Source organism: Populus alba, chromosome 19 (assembly GCF_005239225.2).
Source record: "Populus alba chromosome 19, ASM523922v2, whole genome shotgun sequence".
Taxonomy (NCBI): Eukaryota; Viridiplantae; Streptophyta; class Magnoliopsida; order Malpighiales; family Salicaceae; genus Populus; species Populus alba.
In genome coordinates this window covers 15,983,418-16,011,305 of record NC_133302.1, presented here as the reverse complement: position 1 = coordinate 16,011,305, position 27,888 = coordinate 15,983,418, and the positions used below count along the sequence as shown (strand labels likewise).

The following is a 27,888-nucleotide window of genomic DNA, read 5'->3' as shown; positions in this document are numbered from 1 at the left end:
ATAATATCATTCTCAGTATTTTTATTGTTAGCATCAGCAGCTAAAGCCCAATCAAAAGGTGTCTTCGATGTGACTAAATATGGTGCCGATAAAGATATCACAGAGGTATCTTATATATTTTCTCGCACGCATGCGTTTGATTTTTAAATAGCTGAATATGTAGTATTCGCGTCAGAACTTATTTACGTTTTCCTTAGAATTTGAGACTGCTGATCCTCTCTAAACATTTCCCTTCTCTTTCCATTTTTAGGCATTAACCAATTGCTTGGAAAGATGCTTGTGCTTCAACCAACCCCAGCAAAGTTCTTATTCCAAGTGGGACATTACTCGTTACGGAAATTGACTCTAGCAGGTCCTTGCAAGGCTGCGATTGAGCTCCAAGTTGATGGCATATTGAAGGCACCGGTTGACCCAAATCAGTTCTCAGGAGGTCATTGGGTTAATTTCGGATACGTAGATAAATTTACATTGTCGGGAAGCGGCACTTTTGATGGGCAGGGAAAGGCTGCTTGGAGCAAAAAGTACATGTCAGAAAGATAAAGATTGTGACAGCCTCCCAATGGTAATCTACTCACCATTATGAAGCCTAATTATATGTTATGGCACTACCAAGGTTTCTTTAATCATTTGCCTTTTGTTTGCTTCTAACATGGATCAGAATATAAGGTTCGATTTCATCACCAATGCATTAGTCCGAGAATATAACTAGTCGAGATAGCAAGAACTTTCATGTTAACGTCTTGGGGTGCAGAAACCTCACCTTCCAGCATTTTACCGTGAGTGCACCTGGTGAGAGTGTAAACACCGATGGAATCCACATCGGCCGATCTACTGGGATCTACATTATCGATTCAAAAATTGGCACAGGCGATGATTGTATCTTCCGTGGGGGATGGCACCGAAGAACTAACACATCACAGGAGTAACATGTGGACCTGGCCATGGCATCAGTGTTGGAAGTTTAGGGAAATACCCCAATGAGAAACCTGTTTTCTGGAATATTTGTCAAGAACTGCACCATCTCAGATACTACAAATGGCGTTAGAATAAAATCTTGGCCAGCTTTATACGGTGGTGCCGCATCTAACATGCATTTTGAGGATATTGTCATGAACAATGTCCAAAACCCTGTCATCATAGATCAAGTGTATTGCCCATGGAACCAATGCAGTCTAAAGGTATTGCTTTTTTCTGTTACCATAAGGATATTTTCACAGTACTAATAAATTACTGTGACAATATTTTACCCAATTCGTGGCTCAAACACTCCACAATTTATCAAAATCTTTCTTACATCTTATGAAAAAAAAATGTTTCAACGCAATTCGCAATTCATAGTATTGACTGTGAAGCAAACATGCTGTGCACTGCATTCCATAATTGGTTGCATCAGGCTAGATCCATAATGCAATTCTGAAGAACGCCTACACAAGCATACTGATTTTTTTATGTTCATCAGTTCTAGGGAGATTACTAAAAGTCTATTGGGGTCTTAATGTTCTTTCTTGTTTTCTTTTGCAGGCTCCATCAAAAGTGAAGATCAGTGATGTTAGTTTTAAGAATATAAGGGGAACTTCCGCAACTCCGGTTGTTGTTCAGATTGCTTGCAGCAGTGGCATCCCATGTGACAAGGTGCAGCTTGCCCACATTAAACTTGCATATAGCGGACCAGACGGCCCTGCAAAATCCCAATGTTCTAACGTTAAGCCCATAATTTCTGGGATAATGAGCGCATCCGGATGTTGAAGATAGGGACTTCCATCTGAAATTCTTTTGGTTTCGTCATTCGTAGGCTCGTTTTTAGATGGAGAAGTCCATCTTGTAATTTTGATTAAACAGATGAATAAAATTTAATTATTTTAATTTTAAATACAAGATCGCTTGGTTTCTTTTACAATTTAATTTCAATAAATCTTCAATCTTATGTATAAAAAAAAGATGCAAAAACAGTGTAAATCATATAGCAACCCTAAAAGATTTTTCCTTTAATTTATTACTTACGGTCCATGCCCTTTTTTTTGTACAAATTTCCTTTTACTCTTATTTTTTTTAATGATTTTTTAAAAAATATTAATTAACTTTGTCAAATATGACCTGAAACAAATATTTCATAGGACTAAAATAGTAATGAAATTGAATGGCAAAGCTACGACCTTACACAAACATGGACAAAATTCATCAACTTCACCTTTTTTTTTTTTTTTTTTTATTAAAAACAATTAAACAATTTCCATGAAAATTTGTGTTTATAATTTATTTAAACTACGTTTCCAAAATTCTGAAGCATGAAAGTAGAGAAATAAATATATAGACAATAACTCAAAATCCCCTATCATAGATCAAGCGTGTTGTCCATTGAATTAGAGTACTAAAAAGGCATTGCAATTTCCTCTCAAAAGAATATTTTTCACTGTATTAAATTGTGATGTTACTCTATCTTGGGATCAATAGTTTATCCAAAATCATTTTTATAACTTAAAAAAATTGTCTTTATAATTTTGTAATCACCCCGAATGAATTGTGATTGAATCCCTTGATTTTAGCACATTTTCCAGTTTGGTCCTCGGTTTCGGATTGTTTCAATCAAGTCCCTAATTGGCCATCAAACTTCAATAATTATGCAATTAAACTTCTAATTTGATCAAATCAACTCTTCAAAATTATAATTGGACCCAGAACTTTAATTTTTTTTAATAAAAGCCTAAATTGACTTTAAAATCAACTTTTCTTACGATCAAACACTCCATAAATTCAATTAAACCTTAGATAAAATTTAATTGAGTCTATAAACATCTGATTTTGAATATATTTATTTCAAAATTGAATTTCCTCAACCAATTGTGGCCATTTTTCGGCATTCTAGGATCCTTTTCTTGCTCCTATTATTTTTTGGATTTCTTGCGAATATTTTTTTTATTTTATCATTTTTGTGTGGAAACCAAAACATGGGTAAAAACACAAATGAAGCCCCGTCTCATTAGTCAAGGTGGTTTTCACTTCATTGACGGCTAAGTGTCGTTTCCTCCATCTTATGTTCTGATAGTTCTGTTGATTCTTCCTCCACAATCAATCCTTCTTTTCTTCATTGGAAGCAACAAGATCAACTTATTTTGAGTGCGTTACTCTCCTCGCTCTCCGTGGGATGTGTTGTATCTCGTGTAGATTGTTCTACCTCGCATTGTGTTTGGCGCACTCTTGAGAAAGCACTTGCATCTCCGTCTAATTCTCGCATCATGCAACTCCATAGCTCCTTTCAAGACCTTCGGCAAGGAGACTCATCTGTTAGTATATACATGCAGCAAGCCTAATCGTTATTTGACAAATTGGCTGCTACTAGTCGCCCCATGTCTCTTGAAGACTTCAATCTCTATGTGTTTGGTAGCCTTTGTGGTGAGTTCAAAGACTTGGTAACGAGTCTCATAACCAAGGCAGAAGCGTTGTCACATGCTGATCTTCACATCCATCTTCTTACCCATGAATTTATGCACAAGAACTCCTTTCATTCAATGGAAATCGCTCCCTCTCTGCTGTCTTCTTCTCTGTCACAACAGCTACCACTACTGCCAACACCACAGCCTTCTACTCATCTTGTTATGTCTCATCACAGCTCAAACATCAGACGCAACAGGGGTCGCTCTCGAGGTAATCGGCATCCCAACATCAACCGCCACTCACTAGAACAGGGGCCAATCTCCTGCAGACTAGAGGCCACGCAATTGGCAGCAAACCAGGTTCAACTCAGGGGCTAGTCAGTGGTCTGGACACCAGCATGTCCGCTGCCAATTATGCTCCATTTTCAGTCACACAGCTCCCCATTGTTCCTAGTTTTGCAATAATACCGAGCAGCCATCTGCTCATCTTGCTGTTGGAATGTTTATGATGTGGCATGGTTCCCCGACACCGGCGCGAATCAACACATCACACCTAATCTTGTAACTCTAACCGATTCTGCACCCTATCATGGTAATGATTATTTGCATGTTAATGACGGTAAAGGTCTTGGCATATCCCATATTATACTACATGTTAGTGACATCAAACAAAGAAATATAGACCATTGAATTAAGGAAATGGATTGTAGACCATTTGATTAAAAGTTGGGTTGCTTAGTGAGAGGGTTTTAAATTTTAAAATTGGTCCTCTCACTTCCACAATAACAATTAGATCACTAAAATATAAATGTATTTTTTATTTATTTTTGTTTTGTGTTTTGTGTTTTGACTTTTGAAAAAAAGGCAACATCAATGTTGACTTAATAAGAGCATTAATAACTTAACGCATCAGAAGTATTTTTTTTTTAAAAAAAAAAAAATGCTAGAAATGATGCAAATACATCAATAACATATTTTTTAGGTTTTTATGTTTTTTGGGTTTCATTTGAATTTTTTTGAAAAATAGGGTAAAAACAAGGTAGCAACCGATGCCTTCTCTTTACAATACTTATAAAGCAAAGACTTATCAAGCGCTTTGCGTAATAAGATTTTAAAGACAAACATATTGTTCTTCAAAACTTAATCTTTTAAAATTTTTAGTTCGGATGACTACAAACTATGTCTTCACAATAATCCCCTTCTACTAGAACTATGATGCAATTGTTTCTCTTGACAATTGTCATCTTGACACCTTTTTGCTCTCAGCTCAGTTTACTTAAAAATCCTACTTCTCAGTGATTCACTTCAAGTTGAACTTTTGTTTCACAACTCGGTTAACCTGAATTCCCAATTTAGCCACAACTAAAATCTTTGTCTCATAGCACATTAACCTCAAATCCCAACCTGGTGATTCTCTAAACCAAAACCAAAATCTATGTCTTTAACTAGGTCAACTTGAAATCCCAATTTACCAATCCCCTTTAACAAGAACTAAAATCTGTCTATAGTTCAGTCAACTTGAGATCCTAATCTGGTGATCCCCTTTAACTACAACCAACATCTCTATGTATTATTTGGTCAACCCGAGATCTTAATATGCCGATCTACTTTAACTAGAACCAAAATCTTTGTGTTCATCTAGATTAACCTGACATTCCAATATGACGATCTATTTTAAACAAACTCAAAATATTTGTTTATAACTTGGTTAACCTGAAATCCTAATTTGACGATCCATTTAACCATAACAAAAAATTTGTCTTCAGCTACTAGGAGAATCGACACTGGGATGTTCACAGTTTCATTACCACACACACTGGCAGCTCTGTTCCGTTTATTTCGCATCCAAAACGGATGGTAAGATTTTTTTTTTTTATTACCTCAATTTTTTTTATTTGATATTTTTTATAAGTATATTTAACTAACATTTTTATCTTGCAAGCAACATTTCTTAAATGCGAGCCAAGCTCGATGGAGCTTTTTATTAAAACGCACGTGTGCAGTGACAACCGCCAAAAAGAGGGGCAGCAACTTGTAGATAGCTAAGCTCAGCATTTTGTGGTATGTTGGTTTTCACCCATTTTTTTATAAGTTATAATTTCCTTCAATTTGATTAAAATTAATTTTTCTTTCTAGGATAAATGTAACAACCGTTTTGAAAGAGAGATATAGGGATGATCCTTCGACCCATTCAGATATCGATCCAAATTTGTGGTTGGAGGTGCGATCATCTAATCGACCCAACAGAAATCAGGTGTATGGATTTTCTAACACTACGGTCAAAAACTTGCAGACGACCAGTTATGTTTCGATCGTTGAATGCTCGCAATCGGTTTTGAGCACTCAAACTCAAGAGTTTGTGGCAATGTTAGACCAACGAGTTCAAGATCAAATGACCCATTCTAATTAACAATATGAACGACTAACTTGTAATTATGCAATTAAACCCCTCATTTGACCGTCAAACTTCAATAATTATGCAATTAAACCCCTCATTTGACCAAATCAACTCTTCAAAATTGTAATTAGACCCCATAACTTTAATTACTTCCAATAAAAGCCTAAATTGACTTAAAAAATCAATTTTCTTGCAATTTAAACCCTTCATAAATTCAATTAAACCTTGAATAAAATTTAATTGAGTCCATAAACATCTTATTTTGGACTTTTCTTTCTCAACTTGAATTTTATTTGTCAATAGGGCTCTCATCAGTAGAAAAATATAACGTCAAATTTCAATTCTTGTATTTCTGAACCTCCTCAACCAATTCCTAGTCATTTTATGGGTGTTCCAGCATCCTTTTCTCACTCCTGTTGTTATTTTTTATTTTTATTTTATTCCTTCCGAATATTTTTTTTGTATTTTCTTATTTTTTGTATGGGAACCCAAAAATGGATAACAACAGATACCATCATTCTTGCAATTTTCAATCAAATGGCCTAGGACTCCATTATGATATTCAAATCTCTCATATGGATTAAACCAAAATTTATTTTCAACTCAGTTAACCTGAAATCTCAATCTTGTGATTCTTTTTTTAATTTAATTATGTTTTAATTTTATTTTTCAAGATTAGGTTTATATTATAATTGAGTTTCATAATGTTCTCCACTTTGCCTTCTATTATGTTATCTCATTTGCATGATCCAGGTAGCGGGGTTTAGTGAGCTTAAACAGGTCTGCATGTTTTTTTTTTTTTTTTAATTGCATTTTTTTACCCTTCTACATGGGGTTTGTTGAAAATTACGCTTTATAATATTTTTGATTGTCATTTTACTAGGTTATCCAGCCTCATGATCATGGTTTCATGTTTGACATGCTAACTCGGGTTAACTCTAGTTTTTTTGTTTTTTTCAATTTCATCCTTTCACGCTGAGTTGACTAAGAATTATAATTTGTCTTTTTTCTAGCAAGTTTCGTTTTGTGTGCATCTTATTATGATCTCTCTTTTTTTTTTATTTAATTCGATTGATTTATTGTCTTTACCTATTTTTTAATCATCTTATTAAATAATACCACATTGTTTGATCAAGATATGCCGACGAAATAATTTTTAGGGCGCGCATTTTTCATCTGTAAAATCATCAGTTTTTTGTTTTTTTTTTTTATTGATAGAATTGGTGACAGAAATGGAATTACCGATGTAATATGGATGAATTCTGTCGGTAAAATTTCACCGACGAAATGGTAATGTCACGCTGATAGAAAATTCCGTCGGTAAAACTAGTAAATGTAGTAGTGAAATAAATACGTCTAATGCTTCCGTAACAAAATATTTTGATAGAATTTTTACTATTTTTTTAGCTGTTAAGGCATGGATAATAGTTTTATGAATCTTTTATTATTATAATTTTATGTATCCTTAGTCTCAAGTTTCATTATTTTTTCATTCTCTTTATATTTATTAATTGACTTATTTTAAAGCATTTAGAATCTTGTTAATGTTTTTTTTCATAGATTGATGTTGTTTAAAGTTTTGATACATACTATTTCAAGGGCAAAAACAAAACAAAATGGAATCAACATCTTCAACAACAAAATCTTCAAAAATAGAAGCATTTTTATTAAATTAAACAAATCTTTTCATGAAATTAGGCTTCTATGGACAGTGTGATCGATATATATAGAATTTTTCTTAGAACATTTTGCAAAGCAAGGAAATATAGAGCCCTGGATTAAAAAAATCGATTGTGGACCATTTGATTAAAACCTGGGTTGCTTGGTGAGAGGGTTTTCAATTTGAAAATCAGTTCTTTCCTTTCCACAATTGCAATTAGACCACTAAAAATAAAAATGCTTTTTGTCTATTTTCTTTTTTGATTTATTTTGTGTTTTTTGACTTATGGAAAAAATACAACATTAACATCGACTCAATGAGCGCGTTCAAAACTACGCGTTGAAAGTATATTTTTTATTTTAAATTTTGAAAAATGAAGTAAAAAATTGGGTAACAATTTATTAAATTAAGCAAATCTTTACATGAAATTAGGCTTCTATGGACAGTGTGATGGATATATATAGATTTTTCTTAGAACATTTTGATATGCTATATTGCAAGAGAAGCTAATAATAGCAATGACATTGAAGGGCAAAGCTACAACCTTGAACAAACATGGACAAAATTCATCAACTGCATGATAAATTTACGAGTGGTGTTGAATTCCCCTCTCGCCCTATAAAGGATCGCAATGGAAGATTAAGAAATTCATTCCTTTTCCTAGAGTATTGAAGAAAGAAAGCAACATAGCTGACAAAAAGATGGGCATGAAAGTTGTATCCTCAGCAATAATATCATTCTCAGTATTTTTATTGTTAGCATCAGCAGCTAAAGCCCAATCAAAAGGTGTCTTCGATGTGACTAAATATGGTGCCGATAAAGATATCACAGAGGTATCTTATATATTTTCTCGCACGCATGCGTTTGATTTTTAAATAGCTGAATATGTAGTATTCGCGTCAGAACTTATTTACGTTTCCTTAGAATTTGAGACCTGCTGATCCTCTCTAAACATTTCCCTTCTCTTTCCATTTTTAGGCATTAACCAATGCTTGGAAAGATGCTTGTGCTTCAACCAACCCCAGCAAAGTTCTTATTCCAAGTGGGACATACTCGTTACGGAAATTGACTCTAGCAGGTCCTTGCAAGGCTGCGATTGAGCTCCAAGTTGATGGCATATTGAAGGCACCGGTTGACCCAAATCAGTTCTCAGGAGGTCATTGGGTTAATTTCGGATACGTAGATAAATTTACATTGTCGGGAAGCGGCACTTTTGATGGGCAGGGAAAGGCTGCTTGGAGCAAAAGTACATGTCAGAAAGATAAAGATTGTGACAGCCTCCCAATGGTAATCTACTCACCATTATGAAGCCTAATTATATGTTATGGCACTACCAAGGTTTCTTTAATCATTTGCCTTTTGTTTGCTTCTAACATGGATCAGAAATATAAGGTTCGATTTCATCACCAATGCATTAGTCCGAGATATAACTAGTCGAGATAGCAAGAACTTTCATGTTAACGTCTTGGGGTGCAGAAACCTCACCTTCCAGCATTTTACCGTGAGTGCACCTGGTGAGAGTGTAAACACCGATGGAATCCACATCGGCCGATCTACTGGGATCTACATTATCGATTCAAAAATTGGCACAGGCGATGATTGTATCTCCGTGGGGGATGGCACCGAAGAACTACACATCACAGGAGTAACATGTGGACCTGGCCATGGCATCAGTGTTGGAAGTTTAGGGAAATACCCCAATGAGAAACCTGTTTCTGGAATATTTGTCAAGAACTGCACCATCTCAGATACTACAAATGGCGTTAGAATAAAATCTTGGCCAGCTTTATACGGTGGTGCCGCATCTAACATGCATTTTGAGGATATTGTCATGAACAATGTCCAAAACCCTGTCATCATAGATCAAGTGTAATGCCCATGGAACCAATGCAGTCTAAAGGTATTGCTAGCACCTCCTCCCAATCCACCTCCAGCCCCACCAACAGTACCCCCACCAAATCCAGCTCAACCACCAAGCCCGCCACCTCCTCCAGCCCCATCACCAAACCTAGGGCGACGAAACAAAGTTTTCTCGTCCTCAAAAGAACCCTTTCCAGTAATTAAAGTTTCCTAGCACTAGAGATCAGATCCTATCGCTGCCAGAGAAAGACAAACGTTGCTTCTCCCTAGCTCTACAAATGTCTTTCTAGAGAGTGTGATCTCCGTCAGATGCAGCAACAGAGAAGGGTGTTTTGCACAGTGGCTTCTTGAAGGGAAAGAGAAGAAGATGAAAAAGGAAGAGAAGTGATCAAGTGATCAGCTTGTCTCCAGCAACGCAGCAGCAGCAACGGATCCAGCTCCACCTCCACCAGCAGTGGATTCAGCTGCTCAAGCAGCGGAAGGGATGGCTCCAGCCGCTGATAATCAAATGCATGGCTAGACTTCTACTTTCTGTTAAGGACTTGCACAAAATAGAAAGATCTGCTGTGACGTTTTGCAAAACAGAGTATCAGTTTCCAAGAAACTCCAGCAACACAGTAGCAGCAGCGGATCCAGATCCACCTCCACCAGCAGCGGATCCAGCACTTCTGACTTCTCCTTCCTACTCTTAGCGGCATAGTGTCTCCAGCAACGGATCCAGCTGCTCAAGCAGCGGAAGGGATGGCTCCAGCCGCTTGTGTGGCGGCTCCAGCAGTTGATCCGGCAGCGTTACCATTGGATCCGGGAGCACGAGCCCTTGGGTTAGCTTGAAGATCTTCATTAGTTTTCCATTCATGGATCTAATCTTTTATTAGCTCTTGATTTTTCTTGTTAATTGCTATCAAAGTTCATTAATTTGAGAGAACTCAGCATCCTTGCTTGGGCAGTTCATTAATTGAACCGTTAAAAGAAGAAGGAAAAGGAAAGCAGACAAATAATTGCAGCCTTATCACCTGGTTTGGGCAAGAAAGACTTATTAGCCTAAAAAACCTCTCCCAAAAACCATGGCCATCCAACATCAACATGAACATCCCTCAAACAACCAAAACACCCAAATCCATCCACCTCCACCTCCACGCCCCCTGTCCCACACACACCACCCTCAACCACATAAGTTTTACTTGGAGAGATATCCAAGTTACCTTTCCTATCATGATCTACGAGCTCGTCTGCTTCAAATTGGATATGTTCAAAGCCTTTTTTATGGCAAGAAAACCAAACAAAGCTGGAAGGCGATTTGGGTTTTGTACCCTTTTCTCTAAAGACTCAACTGATGATATACTATGCAGCTTAAATAATATTTGGTTTGACTCTTATAAGTTGCGGGTTAACTTAGCAAGATTTGAAACAAGACACACACAAGGCAAAATCCCACAAAATCCCCTTAAACCTGTAGCTAGACTGAAAAGCCCACCTTTTAGAACAAGAGATCACCGAACCTATGCAACAGTTCTGCAAACTATGGATACCCCGCACCATCTAATGTCTGCGCAAGAAACTTGTCTTCCTCAAAAAGCCACCTGAACTTGATTCGAGGAAAGAAACTGTCATTTACTCTCCAAAACCACAAGACATATCATGGTTGAACAATTGTTTGCTTGCATCTATATCTGCAGGTGTAGACTATGGAAAGATCCAAGATGAACTTATTAGTTGTGACATTCAATCAACCGGAATGAGGTTTCTTGGTGCTTCACAGGTTCTGATCCTATTTGAAGATCATCCCTCCATGATGCAAGCTTTTGAGGCTGACTTGCCTTATTGGGACAAATATTTTGATGATATAAGGCCATGGCTTTCTACGGATTGTGCCATTGATAGGTTAGCATGGATCTCCATACAAGGATTGCCAATAGTTGGATGGAACAGAAACTGTCTAGCAACTCTTCTCAGATCTACAGGAGATATTATTGGCTTTGACCGTTTAGGCCTCAGACGCTCAGCCCTTGTATCTTTACGCTTACTGCTTAGTACAAGAAGTGATGAAGATATAAGGAAGACAATCATCTTTGCACATTGATGGGGAAGAACATACCATTCGTATTGACGAAATCGACAGTCTTCACTATCCCATGGCTGAGTCAATTTGCTACTCCATGGACACCTTCCATAGTAACTTAGTTTTGGAAGATGGGTCCACAACTGGTGGCTATGAATCTAGTTCGGATGGAACTATAGCAAATTTTTTCAGTTGAAACTACTCATGACGTGGGGCTTGATACGGGGGACAAAATGAAATCTTTTTCAAATTGTGAAGAGGCGGCAACTGATAAACCACATCTAGCTGATGATACAGCTTATAGGGAGGCTTCATATTCGGCTCCAACTAGGCTCCAAGACCACAGCTCTCTTGTCATCATAAATGCACTGCAACAACTAGGGGGGCAAGTCCACTTCCCAACAATGTCTACAGATCTTTTTCCCCGAAATTTTGGGATATACTCAAAACTTAAATCATCATGTCAGCACAACTAGCAACTATGCTGCCGATGTTAGCAAGGTGCAAGACTCCAATGTTCAAGCTCATCATTCGGTGGACCTTGGTCATGTTACTTCGGGCCACCACCTTATGGTAGAAGCCCAGCTTAGTTTGGGTACTTACTGTTTCTGACTCCCTTGATAGTACCTCCTCATTTTCTTGCTCCAATTATGACTTGGCCCATGAGCCAATTCAAGATACATGGCCCCAAACGGATGAACAAAGCCAACCCCTAAAGTTGGGTTATACTATGTATACCAACTCTAGAGATCTTACTCAACAGGACAGCAGTCAAGTGAAATTTCGCTCAAGACGAAGAAAGACAAAACTTTTAACAATTCATGGGACTTTACAGAGACACGCGGATGACATAGAAGAATCTACAGATGACTCAGATGTTCACATGGGGAATAGACGCCATTTTCAAAATGTTGGGGATTCTCATAAACATCTTTGTTATAACAGGATCTATGCAATCAGGAGATGAAGAAGCTATTGTGAGTTCAGAAGATCGAGAAGTTCAGGGTATGGTCCAGATTGGGGAAGCTTTGCTTATTGGGGACAATTCCAACCTTTATGCTTTTGAAGGAGATATTCGGAAACAGCTTCAACAAGAGGAGGCTGACTGGAGGGCTGTCCAGTAAGTCCTTTGTTTCCTCTGCTTTGGTTAGGATTTTTTCTATTTTCTTTATGAAGGTTCTCTCTTGGAACTTATGTGGTCTGGGTAGGGCTGGAAAATTGCGGGCTGTGGGTAGGCTTATTGATATTCATAATATTGAAGTGTGCTTCCTTCTAGAAACTAAAATTAAGACTTGCACAGACTCTCTCATTTTTCGTGTTTGGAATAATAGCAATGTTAATTGGGCTTTGTAACGAGGCTGAAGGTAGTAGAGGGGGTATGATTGCTCTTTGGGATGATACTAAATTTCAGGTTTCATCTGTTGAATATGGTTACGGGTGGATTGGTCTATACGGTCAACATATGCAAAGTGGTTTTATCTGTGCTATTGTTGGTGTTTATGCCCCTTGTTCTATGTCAGAAAAAAGGGATCTTTGGAAGAACTTGTGTATCCTTAGACATGCCTTCCCTATTCCGTGGTTGATGGTGGGAGATTTTAATGAGACTTTGAATCAGATTGATAGAAGCAGTGGCTATCTTCATATCAAGGGCTCTTCAGCTTTTAGGAATTTTCTGGATTCTTGTCACCTTATTGAGTATCAATTGGCTGGAGGTTACTTCACTTGGTTCAGGAATTGCTTGATGAGCAAACTAGACCGTGCTTTCTCAGATGAATCCTTTCTTCTACAATTCTCAAATGTAATGCTCCATCGATTACCTAGAGAAATGTCAGACCATTGCCCCTTGCTTGTTTCTGATTCCCTCCTAGAGAGCAGTTATCGGCCTTTTAAATTTTTGGACTGTTGGCTTCAATTTCCTAACTTCAAAAATATTATTAGAGGCTTTTGGTTTGACGGGTGTACATCATTCCCAGGTCGTTTCAGATTTATTAAGAAGCTTAGCTTTGTAGCAGCTCAACTTCGGCGATGGAACAAAGATGATTTTGGTGATCAGGAGTACAAGCTTCAGGTTGTGATTTCCCAAATTGATGAACTAGAGAGAAAACAGGAGGTTGATCCTCTATGTCCCTCAGATCACCTCAAGCTTGAATCTCTTATAAAGGATAAATGGACCTACAGTAATAGAGTTGAATGCAAGTGGAGGCAGAGATCTAGACAGTTGTGGTGCAAGCTAGGGGATCGTAATACCAGGTTTTTCCATTTGATAGCTAACTTCAGAAGAGCTAAATCTCATATTATGATGATCAATCATAAGGGGGCTGAACTCCGGTCATTACCAGAAATCAAATCTGCTGCTGTTGATTATTTTTTCTAATCTGTATAGAGCTCCAATTGGGAAGAAAGCAGAGATGGGTCCTGTAGGTTTTAAAAGGTTAAATTCAAAGTTGTCTCTTTTGGCTAGAGCGAGATGTGACATTGGATGAAATTAAAAGATGTGTGTGGGATTGTGATGGTTCTAAGAGTCCTGGTCCAGACGGTTTCAATTTTAAATTCTATAAGCTCGCTTGGGATTTTATTGCAGAAGACTTATTGGACCTGATCACTGAATTTTTTAGAACAGGGTCTATGCCGAAAGGGGTTAACCTCTCCTATATCACTTTGGTGCCGAAAAGAAAGGTTACTATGGAATTCAAAAGAGTATCGCCCCATTAGTTTGATCCATGGTATTTACAAGATTATTGCGAAGATTTTGTCCAGCAGATTAAAGGAAGTAATAGGCAGCTTGATTAGTGACAATCAGACTGCTTTTATAGCAGACAGACAAATTGTTGATGGTTTTATGGTAGCTAATGAAGTGGTTTATGATCTAAAAAGAAGTCGAAGATCGGGTCTCATCTTCAAGGTTGATTTCCAAAAAGCTTTTGATTCAGTTCTATGGGATTACATTGATGAGGTGATGACTTACATGGGTTTTGGTGCTAAATGGAGAGGGTGGATTTCCTCCTGCTTGTCTACTAGTCAGGTTTCAGTCTTAGTCAATGGCTCTCCTTCCCCAGAGTTCAAAGTGGGGCGAGGTATTAGGCAAGGTGATCCCCTATCTCCCTTTCTTTTTAATATTGCTGCTGAAGGTCTATCTGTTCTCTTCCAACGTGCGGCATCCTCAGACATCTTTCAGGGTATTGATTTTGGCTCCAATAACTTCTTAAGTCACCTTCAATATGCAGATGACACTCTTGTCTTTATGCCAGCTAGTTTGCATGCCCTCCAGTCAGTTAAAAGAGTCTTAAGGTGGTTTGCTCTATGCTCAGGCTTGCACATTAATTTTTTTTAAGAGTTCTCTTATAGGAATCAATGTTGATGACTCCTGCTTGGATGAGTTTGCAAAATCAGTTTACTGCAGGCATGATTCTCTTCCATGTAATTACCTGGGAATGCCTTTGGGGTCTAACCCTAGAAGGATTTCAACATGGAAACCCGTCATTGATAAGTTTCGAAAGAAACTCACTTCGTGGAAAGGGAGAATGTTAAGCATGGCCGGTCGCATTTGCCTTATCAAAAGTGTGTTGAACTCCCTTCCTTTGTACTTCATGTCCATCTTCCTTATGCCAAAAGGTGTGTGTCGCTTACTTACTTCCATCCAACGCAAATTCTTATGGTCGGGAACTGTCAAAATGAGAAAAATTTGCAAAGTCCAATGGAGCGTGGTTGTTAGAGATAAGGATAGGGGTGGCCTTGGGATTGGGTCATTGATAGCCAAGAATAAAGCAATGCTTTTCAAGTGGATTTGGAGGCTCTCTCTTCCTGGTAATGAGCTGTGGAAGAAGATGATATTCAACAAATTCAAGCCGGTGTTTGAAAATGGTTTCCCTATTTTTAGTAGAAGATTGTCTTGTATCTGGAGGGATATAACATCCCTTATGACCACAACAGACTCTGTCTCTTCAGCTTTAGCCAATAATTGCAGATTTGTAGTGGGAAATGGCTCTCTGACTCGATTCTGGTCTGATGTTTGGTTTGATAGCTCTCCATTGAAAGTCATCTACCCTCGACTCTACATTCTTACCACTAAACCGAATGCCACAATTGCTGACATGGGAATTTGGGAGCAAGGAGAATGGAAGTGGGAGTTAGCTTGGAGGAGACAATTGTTCCTCTTTGAAACTGAGCAGGTCGTCTACCTTCTCTCATCTCTAGAAAGCTTTCGAATAAAGGCAACAACTTTAGATAAAAAAGTCTGGTCCTCTTCAACAGATGGAGGGTATACAGTTAAAACTTGTTCTCTACTTATTGACAGGATTGTGAATCCAGGGCTTAGAACTTTCAAGGCTTCGATATGGCAAAAAGGGGTACCTCCTAAGGTTCAATCTTTTCTTTGGCTAGCTGTTCAGAATAGACTGTGCACTAAGGATTTCTTACTTTGCCGTAATATAATCCCAATTGATCAAGCCTTTTGTATCTTTTGTGAAAATGAGATTGAGACTTCAAATCATCTTCTCCTCCATTGTAGACCAGTGTGGAATTTATGGATGAAATTCTTGGATTGGTGGGGTATTAGTGGTTGCCTTCCCTGCTGTGTGGATGATCTTTTACATCAATGGCCCAACCTAGTGTTCGGAAAATTCCAGCGTAAGGCTTGGTCTATGCTTTCTTGTTGTGTTAGCTGGAGTATATGGCTTATGAGGAACAAGGTAATCTTCAATGATGGAACTGCGACCTTCGAAGATATTTTCTCCTTAATTCTTTATCGCCTCTCAAATTGGCTCAAGTCTGCAGATAAGTTCTTCATGGCTACTGGCACTACTTTAATTATGGGTCCTGAAGGTATTATAGATTGGTCTAACACCAAATAAAGGCTTTTAGCATGGCGTATCAACTTCTTCATTCCTAATGTCCTTTTTCGGTTATGTATCTGTTGACTTTCTTTTCCTTTCTTTTTTGTGTTTGTTTTTTTGTTATTGTGATTCTTTTCTTTTCATGTATCTTGTTTTTGGCTACCTTCTGGTTAGCCCTTTCAATATATCGACTTATTCCAAAAAAAGTCTAAAGGTATTGCTTTTTTCTGTTACCATAAGGATATTTTCACAGTACTAATAAATTACTGTGACAATATTTTACCCAATTCGTGGCTCAAACACTCCACAATTTATCAAAATCTTTCTTACATCTTATGAAAAAAAAAATGTTTCAACGCAATTCGCAATTCATAGTATTGACTGTGAAGCAAACATGCTGTGCACTGCATTCCATAATTGGTTGCATCAGGCTAGATCCATAATGCAATTCTGAAGAACGCCTACACAAGCATACTGATTTTTTTATGTTCATCAGTTCTAGGGAGATTACTAAAAGTCTATTGGGGTCTTAATGTTCTTTCTTGTTTTCTTTTGCAGGCTCCATCAAAAGTGAAGATCAGTGATGTTAGTTTTAAGAATATAAGGGGAACTTCCGCAACTCCGGTTGTTGTTCAGATTGCTTGCAGCAGTGGCATCCCATGTGACAAGGTGCAGCTTGCCCACATTAAACTTGCATATAGCGGACCAGACGGCCCTGCAAAATCCCAATGTTCTAACGTTAAGCCCATAATTTCTGGGATAATGAGCGCATCCGGATGTTGAAGATAGGGACTTCCATCTGAAATTCTTTTGGTTTCGTCATTCGTAGGCTCGTTTTTAGATGGAGAAGTCCATCTTGTAATTTTGATTAAACAGATGAATAAAATTTAATTATTTTAATTTTAAATACAAGATCGCTTGGTTTCTTTTACAATTTAATTTCAATAAATCTTCAATCTTATGTATAAAAAAAAAGATGCAAAAACAGTGTAAATCATATAGCAACCCTAAAAGATTTTTCCTTTAATTTATTACTTACGGTCCATGCCCTTTTTTTTGTACAAATTTCCTTTTACTCTTATTTTTTTTAATGATTTTTTTAAAAAATATTAATTAACTTTGTCAAATATGACCTGAAACGAATATTTCATAGGACTAAATAGTAATGAAATTGAATGGCAAAGCTACGACCTTACACAAACATGGACAAAATTCATCAACTTCACCTTTTTTTTTTTTTTTTTATTAAAAACAATTAAACAATTCCATGAAAATTTGTGTTATAATTTATTTAAACTACGTTTCCAAAATTCTGAAGCATGAAAGTAGAGAAATAATATATAGACAATAACTCAAAATCCCCTATCATAGATCAAGCGTGTTGTCCATTGAATTAGAGTACTAAAAAGGCATTGCAATTTCCTCTCAAAAGAATATTTTTCACTGTATTAAATTGTGATGTTACTCTATCTTGGGGATCAATAGTTTATCCAAAATCATTTTTATAACTTAAAAAAATTGTCTTTATAATTTTGTAATCACCCCCGAATGAATTGTGATTGAATCCCTTGATTTTAGCACATTTTCCAGTTTGGTCCTCGGTTTCGGATTGTTTCAATCAAGTCCCTAATTGGCCATCAAACTTCAATAATTATGCAATTAAACTTCTAATTTGATCAAATCAACTCTTCAAAATTATAATTGGACCCCAGAACTTTAATTTTTTTTTAATAAAAGCCTAAATTGACTTTAAAATCAACTTTTCTTACGATCAAACACTCCATAAATTCAATTAAACCTTAGATAAAATTTAATTGAGTCTATAAACATCTGATTTTGAATATATTTATTTCAAAATTGAATTTCCTCAACCAATTGTGGCCATTTTTCGGCATTCTAGGATCCTTTTCTTGCTCCTATTATTTTTTGGATTTCTTGCGAATATTTTTTTTATTTTATCATTTTTGTGTGGAAACCAAAACATGGGTAAAAACACAAATGAAGCCCCCGTCTCATTAGTCAAGGTGGTTTTCACTTCATTGACGGCTAAGTGTCGTTTCCTCCATCTTATGTTCTGATAGTTCTGTTGATTCTTCCTCCACAATCAATCCTTCTTTTCTTCATTGGAAGCAACAAGATCAACTTATTTTGAGTGCGTTACTCTCCTCGCTCTCCGTGGATGTGTTGTATCTCGTGGTAGATTGTTCTACCTCGCATTGTGTTTGGCGCACTCTTGAGAAAGCACTTGCATCTCCGTCTAATTCTCGCATCATGCAACTCCATAGCTCCTTTCAAGACCTTCGGCAAGGAGACTCATCTGTTAGTATATACATGCAGCAAGCCTAATCGTTATTTGACAAATTGGCTGCTACTAGTCGCCCCATGTCTCTTGAAGACTTCAATCTCTATGTGTTTGGTAGCCTTTGTGGTGAGTTCAAAGACTTGGTAACGAGTCTCATAACCAAGGCAGAAGCGTTGTCACATGCTGATCTTCACATCCATCTTCTTACCCATGAATTTATGCACAAGAACTCCTTTCATTCAATGGAAATCGCTCCCTCTCTGCTGTCTTCTTCTCTGTCACAACAGCTACCACTACTGCCAACACCACAGCCTTCTACTCATCTTGTTATGTCTCATCACAGCTCAAACATCAGACGCAACAGGGGTCGCTCTCGAGGTAATCGGCATCCCAACATCAACCGCCACTCACTAGAACAGGGGCCAATCTCCTGCAGACTAGAGGCCACGCAATTGGCAGCAAACCAGGTTCAACTCAGGGGCTAGTCAGTGGTCTGGACACCAGCATGTCCGCTGCCAATTATGCTCCATTTTCAGTCACACAGCTCCCCATTGTTCCTAGTTTTGCAATAATACCGAGCAGCCATCTGCTCATCTTGCTGTTGGAAATGTTTATGATGTGGCATGGTTCCCCGACACCGGCGTGAATCAACACATCACACCTAATCTTGTAACTCTAACCGATTCTGCACCCTATCATGGTAATGATTATTTGCATGTTAATGACGGTAAAGGTCTTGGCATATCCCATATTATACTACATGTTAGTGACATCAAACAAAGAAATATAGACCATTGAATTAAGGAAATGGATTGTAGACCATTTGATTAAAAGTTGGGTTGCTTAGTGAGAGGGTTTTAAATTTTAAAATTGGTCCTCTCACTTCCACAATAACAATTAGATCACTAAAATATAAATGTATTTTTTATTTATTTTTGTTTTGTGTTTTGTGTTTTGACTTTTGAAAAAAAGGCAACATCAATGTTGACTTAATAAGAGCATTAATAACTTAACGCATCAGAAGTATTTTTTTTTAAAAAAAAAAATGCTAGAAATGATGCAAATACATCAATAACATATTTTTTAGGTTTTTATGTTTTTTGGGTTTCATTTGAATTTTTTTTGAAAAATAGGGTAAAAAACAAGGTAGCAACCGATGCCTTCTCTTTACAATACTTATAAAGCAAAGACTTATCAAGCGCTTTGCGTAATAAGATTTTAAAGACAAACATATTGTTCTTCAAAACTTAATCTTTTAAAATTTTTAGTTCGGATGACTACAAACTATGTCTTCACAATAATCCCCTTCTACTAGAACTATGATGCAATTGTTTCTCTTGACAATTGTCATCTTGACACCTTTTGCTCTCAGCTCAGTTTACTTAAAATCCTACTTCTCAGTGATTCACTTCAAGTTGAACTTTTGTTTCACAACTCGGTTAACCTGAATTCCCAATTTAGCCACAACTAAAATCTTTGTCTCATAGCACATTAACCTCAAATCCCAACCTGGTGATTCTCTAAACCAAAACCAAAATCTATGTCTTTAACTAGGTCAACTTGAAATCCCAATTTACCAATCCCCTTTAACAAGAACTAAAATCTGTCTATAGTTCAGTCAACTTGAGATCCTAATCTGGTGATCCCCTTTAACTACAACCAACATCTCTATGTATTATTTGGTCAACCCGAGATCTTAATATGCCGATCTACTTTAACTAGAACCAAAATCTTTATGTTCATCTAGATTAACCTGACATTCCAATATGACGATCTATTTTAAACAAACTCAAAATATTTGTTTATAACTTGGTTAACCTGAAATCCTAATTTGACGATCCATTTAACCATAACAAAAAATTTGTCTTCAGCTACTAGGAGAATCGACACTGGGATGTTCACAATTTCATTACCACACACACTGGCAGCTCTGTTCCGTTTATTTCGCATCCAAAACGGATGGTAAGATTTTTTTTTTTTATTACCTCAATTTTTTTTATTTGATATTTTTTATAAGTATATTTAACTAACATTTTTATCTTGCAAGCAACATTTCTTAAATGCGAGCCAAGCTCGATGGAGCTTTTATTAAAACGCACGTGTGCAGTGACAACCGCCAAAAAGAAGGGCAGCAACTTGTAGATAGCTAAGCTCAGCATTTTGTGGTATGTTGGTTTTCACCCATTTTTTTATAAGTTATAATTTCCTTCAATTTGATTAAATTAATTTTTCTTTCTAGGATAAATGTAACAACCGTTTGAAAGAGAGATATAGGGATGATCCTTCGACCCATTCAGATATCGATCCAAATTTGTGGTTGGAGGTGCGATCATCTAATCGACCCAACAGAAATCAGGTGTATGGATTTTCTAACACTACGGTCAAAAACTTGCAGACGACCAGTTATGTTTCGATCGTTGAATGCTCGCAATCGGTTTTGAGCACTCAAACTCAAGAGTTTGTGGCAATGTTAGACCAACGAGTTCAAGATCAAATGACCCATTCTAATTAACAATATGAACGACTAACTTGTAATTATGCAATTAAACCCCTCATTTGACCGTCAAACTTCAATAATTATGCAATTAAACCCCTCATTTGACCAAATCAACTCTTCAAAATTGTAATTAGACCCCATAACTTTAATTACTTCCAATAAAAGCCTAAATTGACTTAAAAAATCAATTTTCTTGCAATTAAACCCTTCATAAATTCAATTAAACCTTGAATAAAATTTAATTGAGTCCATAAACATCTTATTTTGGACTTTTCTTTCTCAACTTGAATTTTATTTGTCAATAGGGCTCTCATCAGTAGAAAATATAACGTCAAATTTCAATTCTTGTATTTCTGAACCTCCTCAACCAATTCCTAGTCATTTTATGGGTGTTCCAGCATCCTTTTCTCACTCCTGTTGTTATTTTTTATTTTTATTTTATTCCTTCCGAATATTTTTTTGTATTTTCTTATTTTTTGTATGGGAACCCAAAAATGGATAACAACAGATACCATCATTCTTGCAATTTTCAATCAAATGGCCTAGGACTCCATTATGATATTCAAATCTCTCATATGGATTAAACCAAAATTTATTTTCAACTCAGTTAACCTGAAATCTCAATCTTGTGATTCTTTTTTTAATTTAATTATGTTTTAATTTTATTTTTCAAGATTAGGTTTATATTATAATTGAGTTTCATAATGTTCTCCACTTTGCCTTCTATTAGGTTATCTCATTTGCATGATCCAGGTAGCGGGGTTTAGTGAGCTTAAACAGGTCTGCATGTTTTTTTTTTTTAATTGCATTTTTTTACCCTTCTACATGGGGTTTGTTGAAAATTACGCTTTATAATATTTTTTGATTGTCATTTTACTAGGTTATCCAGCCTCATGATCATGGTTTCATGTTTGACATGCTAACTCGGGTTAACTCTAGTTTTTTTGTTTTTTCAATTTCATCCTTTCACGCTGAGTTGACTAAGAATTATAATTTGTCTTTTTCTAGCAAGTTTCGTTTTGTGTGCATCTTATTATGATCTCTCTTTTTTTTTTATTTAATTCGATTGATTTATTGTCTTTACCTATTTTTTAATCATCTTATTAAATAATACCACATTGTTTGATCAAGATATGCCGACGAAATAATTTTTAGGGCGCGCATTTTTCATCTGTAAAATCATCAGTTTTTTGTTTTTTTTTTATTGATAGAATTGGTGACAGAAATGGAATTACCGATGTAATATGGATGAATTCTGTCGGTAAAATTTCACCGACGAAATGGTAATGTCACGCTGATAGAAAATTCCGTCGGTAAAACTAGTAAATGTAGTAGTGAAATAAATACGTCTAATGCTTCCGTAACAAAATATTTTGATAGAATTTTTACTATTTTTTTAGCTGTTAAGGCATGGATAATAGTTTTATGAATCTTTTATTATTATAATTTTATGTATCCTTAGTCTCAAGTTTCATTATTTTTTCATTCTCTTTATATTTATTAATTGACTTATTTTTAAGCATTTAGAATCTTGTTAATGTTTTTTTTCATAGATTGATGTTGTTTAAAGTTTTGATACATACTATTTCAAGGGCAAAAACAAAACAAAATGGAATCAACATCTTCAACAACAAAATCTTCAAAAATAGAAGCATTTTTATTAAATTAAACAAATCTTTTCATGAAATTAGGCTTCTATGGACAGTGTGATCGATATATATAGATTTTTCTTAGAACATTTTGCAAAGCAAGGAAATATAGAGCCCTGGATTAAAAAAATCGATTGTGGACCATTTGATTAAAACCTGGGTTGCTTGGTGAGAGGGTTTTCAATTTGAAAATCAGTTCTTTCCTTTCCACAATTGCAATTAGACCACTAAAATAAAAATGCATTTTGTCTATTTTCTTTTTTGATTTATTTTGTGTTTTTTGACTTATGGAAAAAATACAACATTAACATCGACTCAATGAGCGCGTTCAAAACTACGCGTTGAAAGTATATTTTTTATTTTAAATTTTGAAAAATGAAGTAAAAAATTGGGTAACAATTTATTAAATTAAGCAAATCTTTACATGAAATTAGGCTTCTATGGACAGTGTGATGGATATATATAGATTTTTCTTAGAACATTTTGATATGCTATATTGCAAGAGAAGCTAATAATAGCAATGACATTGAAGGGCAAAGCTACAACCTTGCACAAACATGGACAAAATTCATCAACTGCATGATAAATTTACGAGTGGTGTTGAATTCCCCTCTCGCCCTATAAAGGATCGCAATGGAAGATTAAGAAATTCATTCCTTTTCCTAGAGTATTGAAGAAAGAAAGCAACATAGCTGACAAAAAGATGGGCCTGAAAGTTGTATCCTCAGCAATAATATCATTCTCAGTATTTTTATTGTTAGCATCAGCAGCTAAAGCCCAATCAAAAGGTGTCTTCGATGTGACTAAATATGGTGCCGATAAAGATATCACAGAGGTATCTTATATATTTTCTCGCACGCATGCGTTTGATTTTTAAATAGCTGAATATGTAGTATTCGCGTCAGAACTTATTTACGTTTCCTTAGAATTTGAGACCTGCTGATCCTCTCTAAACATTTCCCTTCTCTTTCCATTTTTAGGCATTAACCAATGCTTGGAAAGATGCTTGTGCTTCAACCAACCCCAGCAAAGTTCTTATTCCAAGTGGGACATACTCGTTACGGAAATTGACTCTAGCAGGTCCTTGCAAGGCTGCGATTGAGCTCCAAGTTGATGGCATATTGAAGGCACCGGTTGACCCAAATCAGTTCTCAGGAGGTCATTGGGTTAATTTCGGATACGTAGATAAATTTACATTGTCGGGAAGCGGCACTTTTGATGGGCAGGGAAAGGCTGCTTGGAGCAAAAGTACATGTCAGAAAGATAAAGATTGTGACAGCCTCCCAATGGTAATCTACTCACCATTATGAAGCCTAATTATATGTTATGGCACTACCAAGGTTTCTTTAATCATTTGCCTTTTGTTTGCTTCTAACATGGATCAGAATATAAGGTTCGATTTCATCACCAATGCATTAGTCCGAGATATAACTAGTCGAGATAGCAAGAACTTTCATGTTAACGTCTTGGGGTGCAGAAACCTCACCTTCCAGCATTTTACCGTGAGTGCACCTGGTGAGAGTGTAAACACCGATGGAATCCACATCGGCCGATCTACTGGGATCTACATTATCGATTCAAAAATTGGCACAGGCGATGATTGTATCTCCGTGGGGGATGGCACCGAAGAACTACACATCACAGGAGTAACATGTGGACCTGGCCATGGCATCAGTGTTGGAAGTTTAGGGAAATACCCCAATGAGAAACCTGTTTCTGGAATATTTGTCAAGAACTGCACCATCTCAGATACTACAAATGGCGTTAGAATAAAATCTTGGCCAGCTTTATACGGTGGTGCCGCATCTAACATGCATTTTGAGGATATTGTCATGAACAATGTCCAAAACCCTGTCATCATAGATCAAGTGTATTGCCCATGGAACCAATGCAGTCTAAAGGTATTGCTTTTTTCTGTTACCATAAGGATATTTTCACAGTACTAATAAATTACTGTGACAATATTTTACCCAATTCGTGGCTCAAACACTCCACAATTTATCAAAATCTTTCTTACATCTTATGAAAAAAAAATGTTTCAACGCAATTCGCAATTCATAGTATTGACTGTGAAGCAAACATGCTGTGCACTGCATTCCATAATTGGTTGCATCAGGCTAGATCCATAATGCAATTCTGAAGAACGCCTACACAAGCATACTGATTTTTTTTATGTTCATCAGTTCTAGGGAGATTACTAAAAGTCTATTGGGGTCTTAATGTTCTTTCTTGTTTTCTTTTGCAGGCTCCATCAAAAGTGAAGATCAGTGATGTTAGTTTTAAGAATATAAGGGGAACTTCCGCAACTCCGGTTGTTGTTCAGATTGCTTGCAGCAGTGGCATCCCATGTGACAAGGTGCAGCTTGCCGACATTAAACTTGCATATAGCGGACCAGACGGCCCTGCAAAATCCCAATGTTCTAACGTTAAGCCCATAATTTCTGGGATAATGAGCGCATCCGGATGTTGAAGATAGGGACTTCCATCTGAAATTCTTTTGGTTTCGTCATTCGTAGGCTCGTTTTTAGATGGAGAAGTCCATCTTGTAATTTTGATTAAACAGATGAATAAAATTTAATTATTTTAATTTTAAATACAAGATCGCTTGGTTTCTTTTACAATTTAATTTCAATAAATCTTCAATCTTATGTATAAAAAAAAGATGCAAAAACAGTGTAAATCATATAGCAACCCTAAAAGATTTTTCCTTTAATTTATTACTTACGGTCCATGCCCTTTTTTTTGTACAAATTTCCTTTTACTCTTATTTTTTTTAATGATTTTTTAAAAAATATTAATTAACTTTGTCAAATATGACCTGAAACGAATATTTCATAGGACTAAATAGTAATGAAATTGAATGGCAAAGCTACGACCTTACACAAACATGGACAAAATTCATCAACTTCACCTTTTTTTTTTTTTTTTTATTAAAAACAATTAAACAATTCCATGAAAATTTGTGTTATAATTTATTTAAACTACGTTTCCAAAATTCTGAAGCATGAAAGTAGAGAAATAATATATAGACAATAACTCAAAATCCCCTATCATAGATCAAGCGTGTTGTCCATTGAATTAGAGTACTAAAAAGGCATTGCAATTTCCTCTCAAAAGAATATTTTTCACTGTATTAAATTGTGATGTTACTCTATCTTGGGGATCAATAGTTTATCCAAAATCATTTTTATAACTTAAAAAAATTGTCTTTATAATTTTGTAATCACCCCCGAATGAATTGTGATTGAATCCCTTGATTTTAGCACATTTTCCAGTTTGGTCCTCGGTTTCGGATTGTTTCAATCAAGTCCCTAATTGGCCATCAAACTTCAATAATTATGCAATTAAACTTCTAATTTGATCAAATCAACTCTTCAAAATTATAATTGGACCCCAGAACTTTAATTTTTTTTAATAAAAGCCTAAATTGACTTTAAAATCAACTTTTCTTACGATCAAACACTCCATAAATTCAATTAAACCTTAGATAAAATTTAATTGAGTCTATAAACATCTGATTTTGAATATATTTATTTCAAAATTGAATTTCCTCAACCAATTGTGGCCATTTTTCGGCATTCTAGGATCCTTTTCTTGCTCCTATTATTTTTTGGATTTCTTGCGAATATTTTTTTTATTTTATCATTTTTGTGTGGAAACCAAAACATGGGTAAAAACACAAATGAAGCCCCGTCTCATTAGTCAAGGTGGTTTTCACTTCATTGACGGCTAAGTGTCGTTTCCTCCATCTTATGTTCTGATAGTTCTGTTGATTCTTCCTCCACAATCAATCCTTCTTTTCTTCATTGGAAGCAACAAGATCAACTTATTTTGAGTGCGTTACTCTCCTCGCTCTCCGTGGATGTGTTGTATCTCGTGGTAGATTGTTCTACCTCGCATTGTGTTTGGCGCACTCTTGAGAAAGCACTTGCATCTCCGTCTAATTCTCGCATCATGCAACTCCATAGCTCCTTTCAAGACCTTCGGCAAGGAGACTCATCTGTTAGTATATACATGCAGCAAGCCTAATCGTTATTTGACAAATTGGCTGCTACTAGTCGCCCCATGTCTCTTGAAGACTTCAATCTCTATGTGTTTGGTAGCCTTTGTGGTGAGTTCAAAGACTTGGTAACGAGTCTCATAACCAAGGCAGAAGCGTTGTCACATGCTGATCTTCACATCCATCTTCTTACCCATGAATTTATGCACAAGAACTCCTTTCATTCAATGGAAATCGCTCCCTCTCTGCTGTCTTCTTCTCTGTCACAACAGCTACCACTACTGCCAACACCACAGCCTTCTACTCATCTTGTTATGTCTCATCACAGCTCAAACATCAGACGCAACAGGGGTCGCTCTCGAGGTAATCGGCATCCCAACATCAACCGCCACTCACTAGAACAGGGGCCAATCTCCTGCAGACTAGAGGCCACGCAATTGGCAGCAAACCAGGTTCAACTCAGGGGCTAGTCAGTGGTCTGGACACCAGCATGTCCGCTGCCAATTATGCTCCATTTTCAGTCACACAGCTCCCCATTGTTCCTAGTTTTGCAATAATACCGAGCAGCCATCTGCTCATCTTGCTGTTGGAAATGTTTATGATGTGGCATGGTTCCCCGACACCGGCGCGAATCAACACATCACACCTAATCTTGTAACTCTAACCGATTCTGCACCCTATCATGGTAATGATTATTTGCATGTTAATGACGGTAAAGGTCTTGGCATATCCCATATTATACTACATGTTAGTGACATCAAACAAAGAAATATAGACCATTGAATTAAGGAAAATGGATTGTAGACCATTTGATTAAAAGTTGGGTTGCTTAGTGAGAGGGTTTTAAATTTTAAAATTGGTCCTCTCACTTCCACAATAACAATTAGATCACTAAAATATAAATGTATTTTTTATTTATTTTTGTTTTTTGTTTTGTGTTTTTGACTTTTGAAAAAAAGGCAACATCAATGTTGACTTAATAAGAGCATTAATAACTTAACGCATCAGAAGTATTTTTTTTTAAAAAAAAAAATGCTAGAAATGATGCAAATACATCAATAACATATTTTTTAGGTTTTTATGTTTTTTGGGTTTCATTTGAATTTTTTTGAAAAATAGGGTAAAAACAAGGTAGCAACCGATGCCTTCTCTTTACAATACTTATAAAGCAAAGACTTATCAAGCGCTTTGCGTAATAAGATTTTAAAGACAAACATATTGTTCTTCAAAACTTAATCTTTTAAAATTTTTAGTTCGGAT

At 36.3% G+C, this 27,888-nt stretch overlaps 1 protein-coding gene and 2 pseudogenes across 1 annotated transcript; all 3 read left to right on the top strand.

The window, feature by feature from the left end:
* The first annotated feature begins 3 nt into the window (after positions 1-3).
* LOC118036218 (exopolygalacturonase-like) lies at positions 4-1,746 on the top strand (annotated as a pseudogene).
* A 6,384-nt stretch (positions 1,747-8,130) lies between these two features.
* On the top strand, positions 8,131-16,963 carry LOC118036179 (exopolygalacturonase-like; annotated as a pseudogene).
* A 6,368-nt stretch (positions 16,964-23,331) lies between these two features.
* LOC118036184 (exopolygalacturonase) lies at positions 23,332-25,098 on the top strand. The gene is made up of 4 exons (XM_035041869.2): positions 23,332-23,463; positions 23,609-23,917; positions 24,014-24,529; positions 24,874-25,098. The coding sequence occupies exons 1-4, from the start codon at positions 23,332-23,334 to the stop codon at positions 25,096-25,098; spliced, it is 1,182 nt and encodes a 393-aa protein (XP_034897760.1).
* Positions 25,099-27,888: the final 2,790 nt, after the last annotated feature.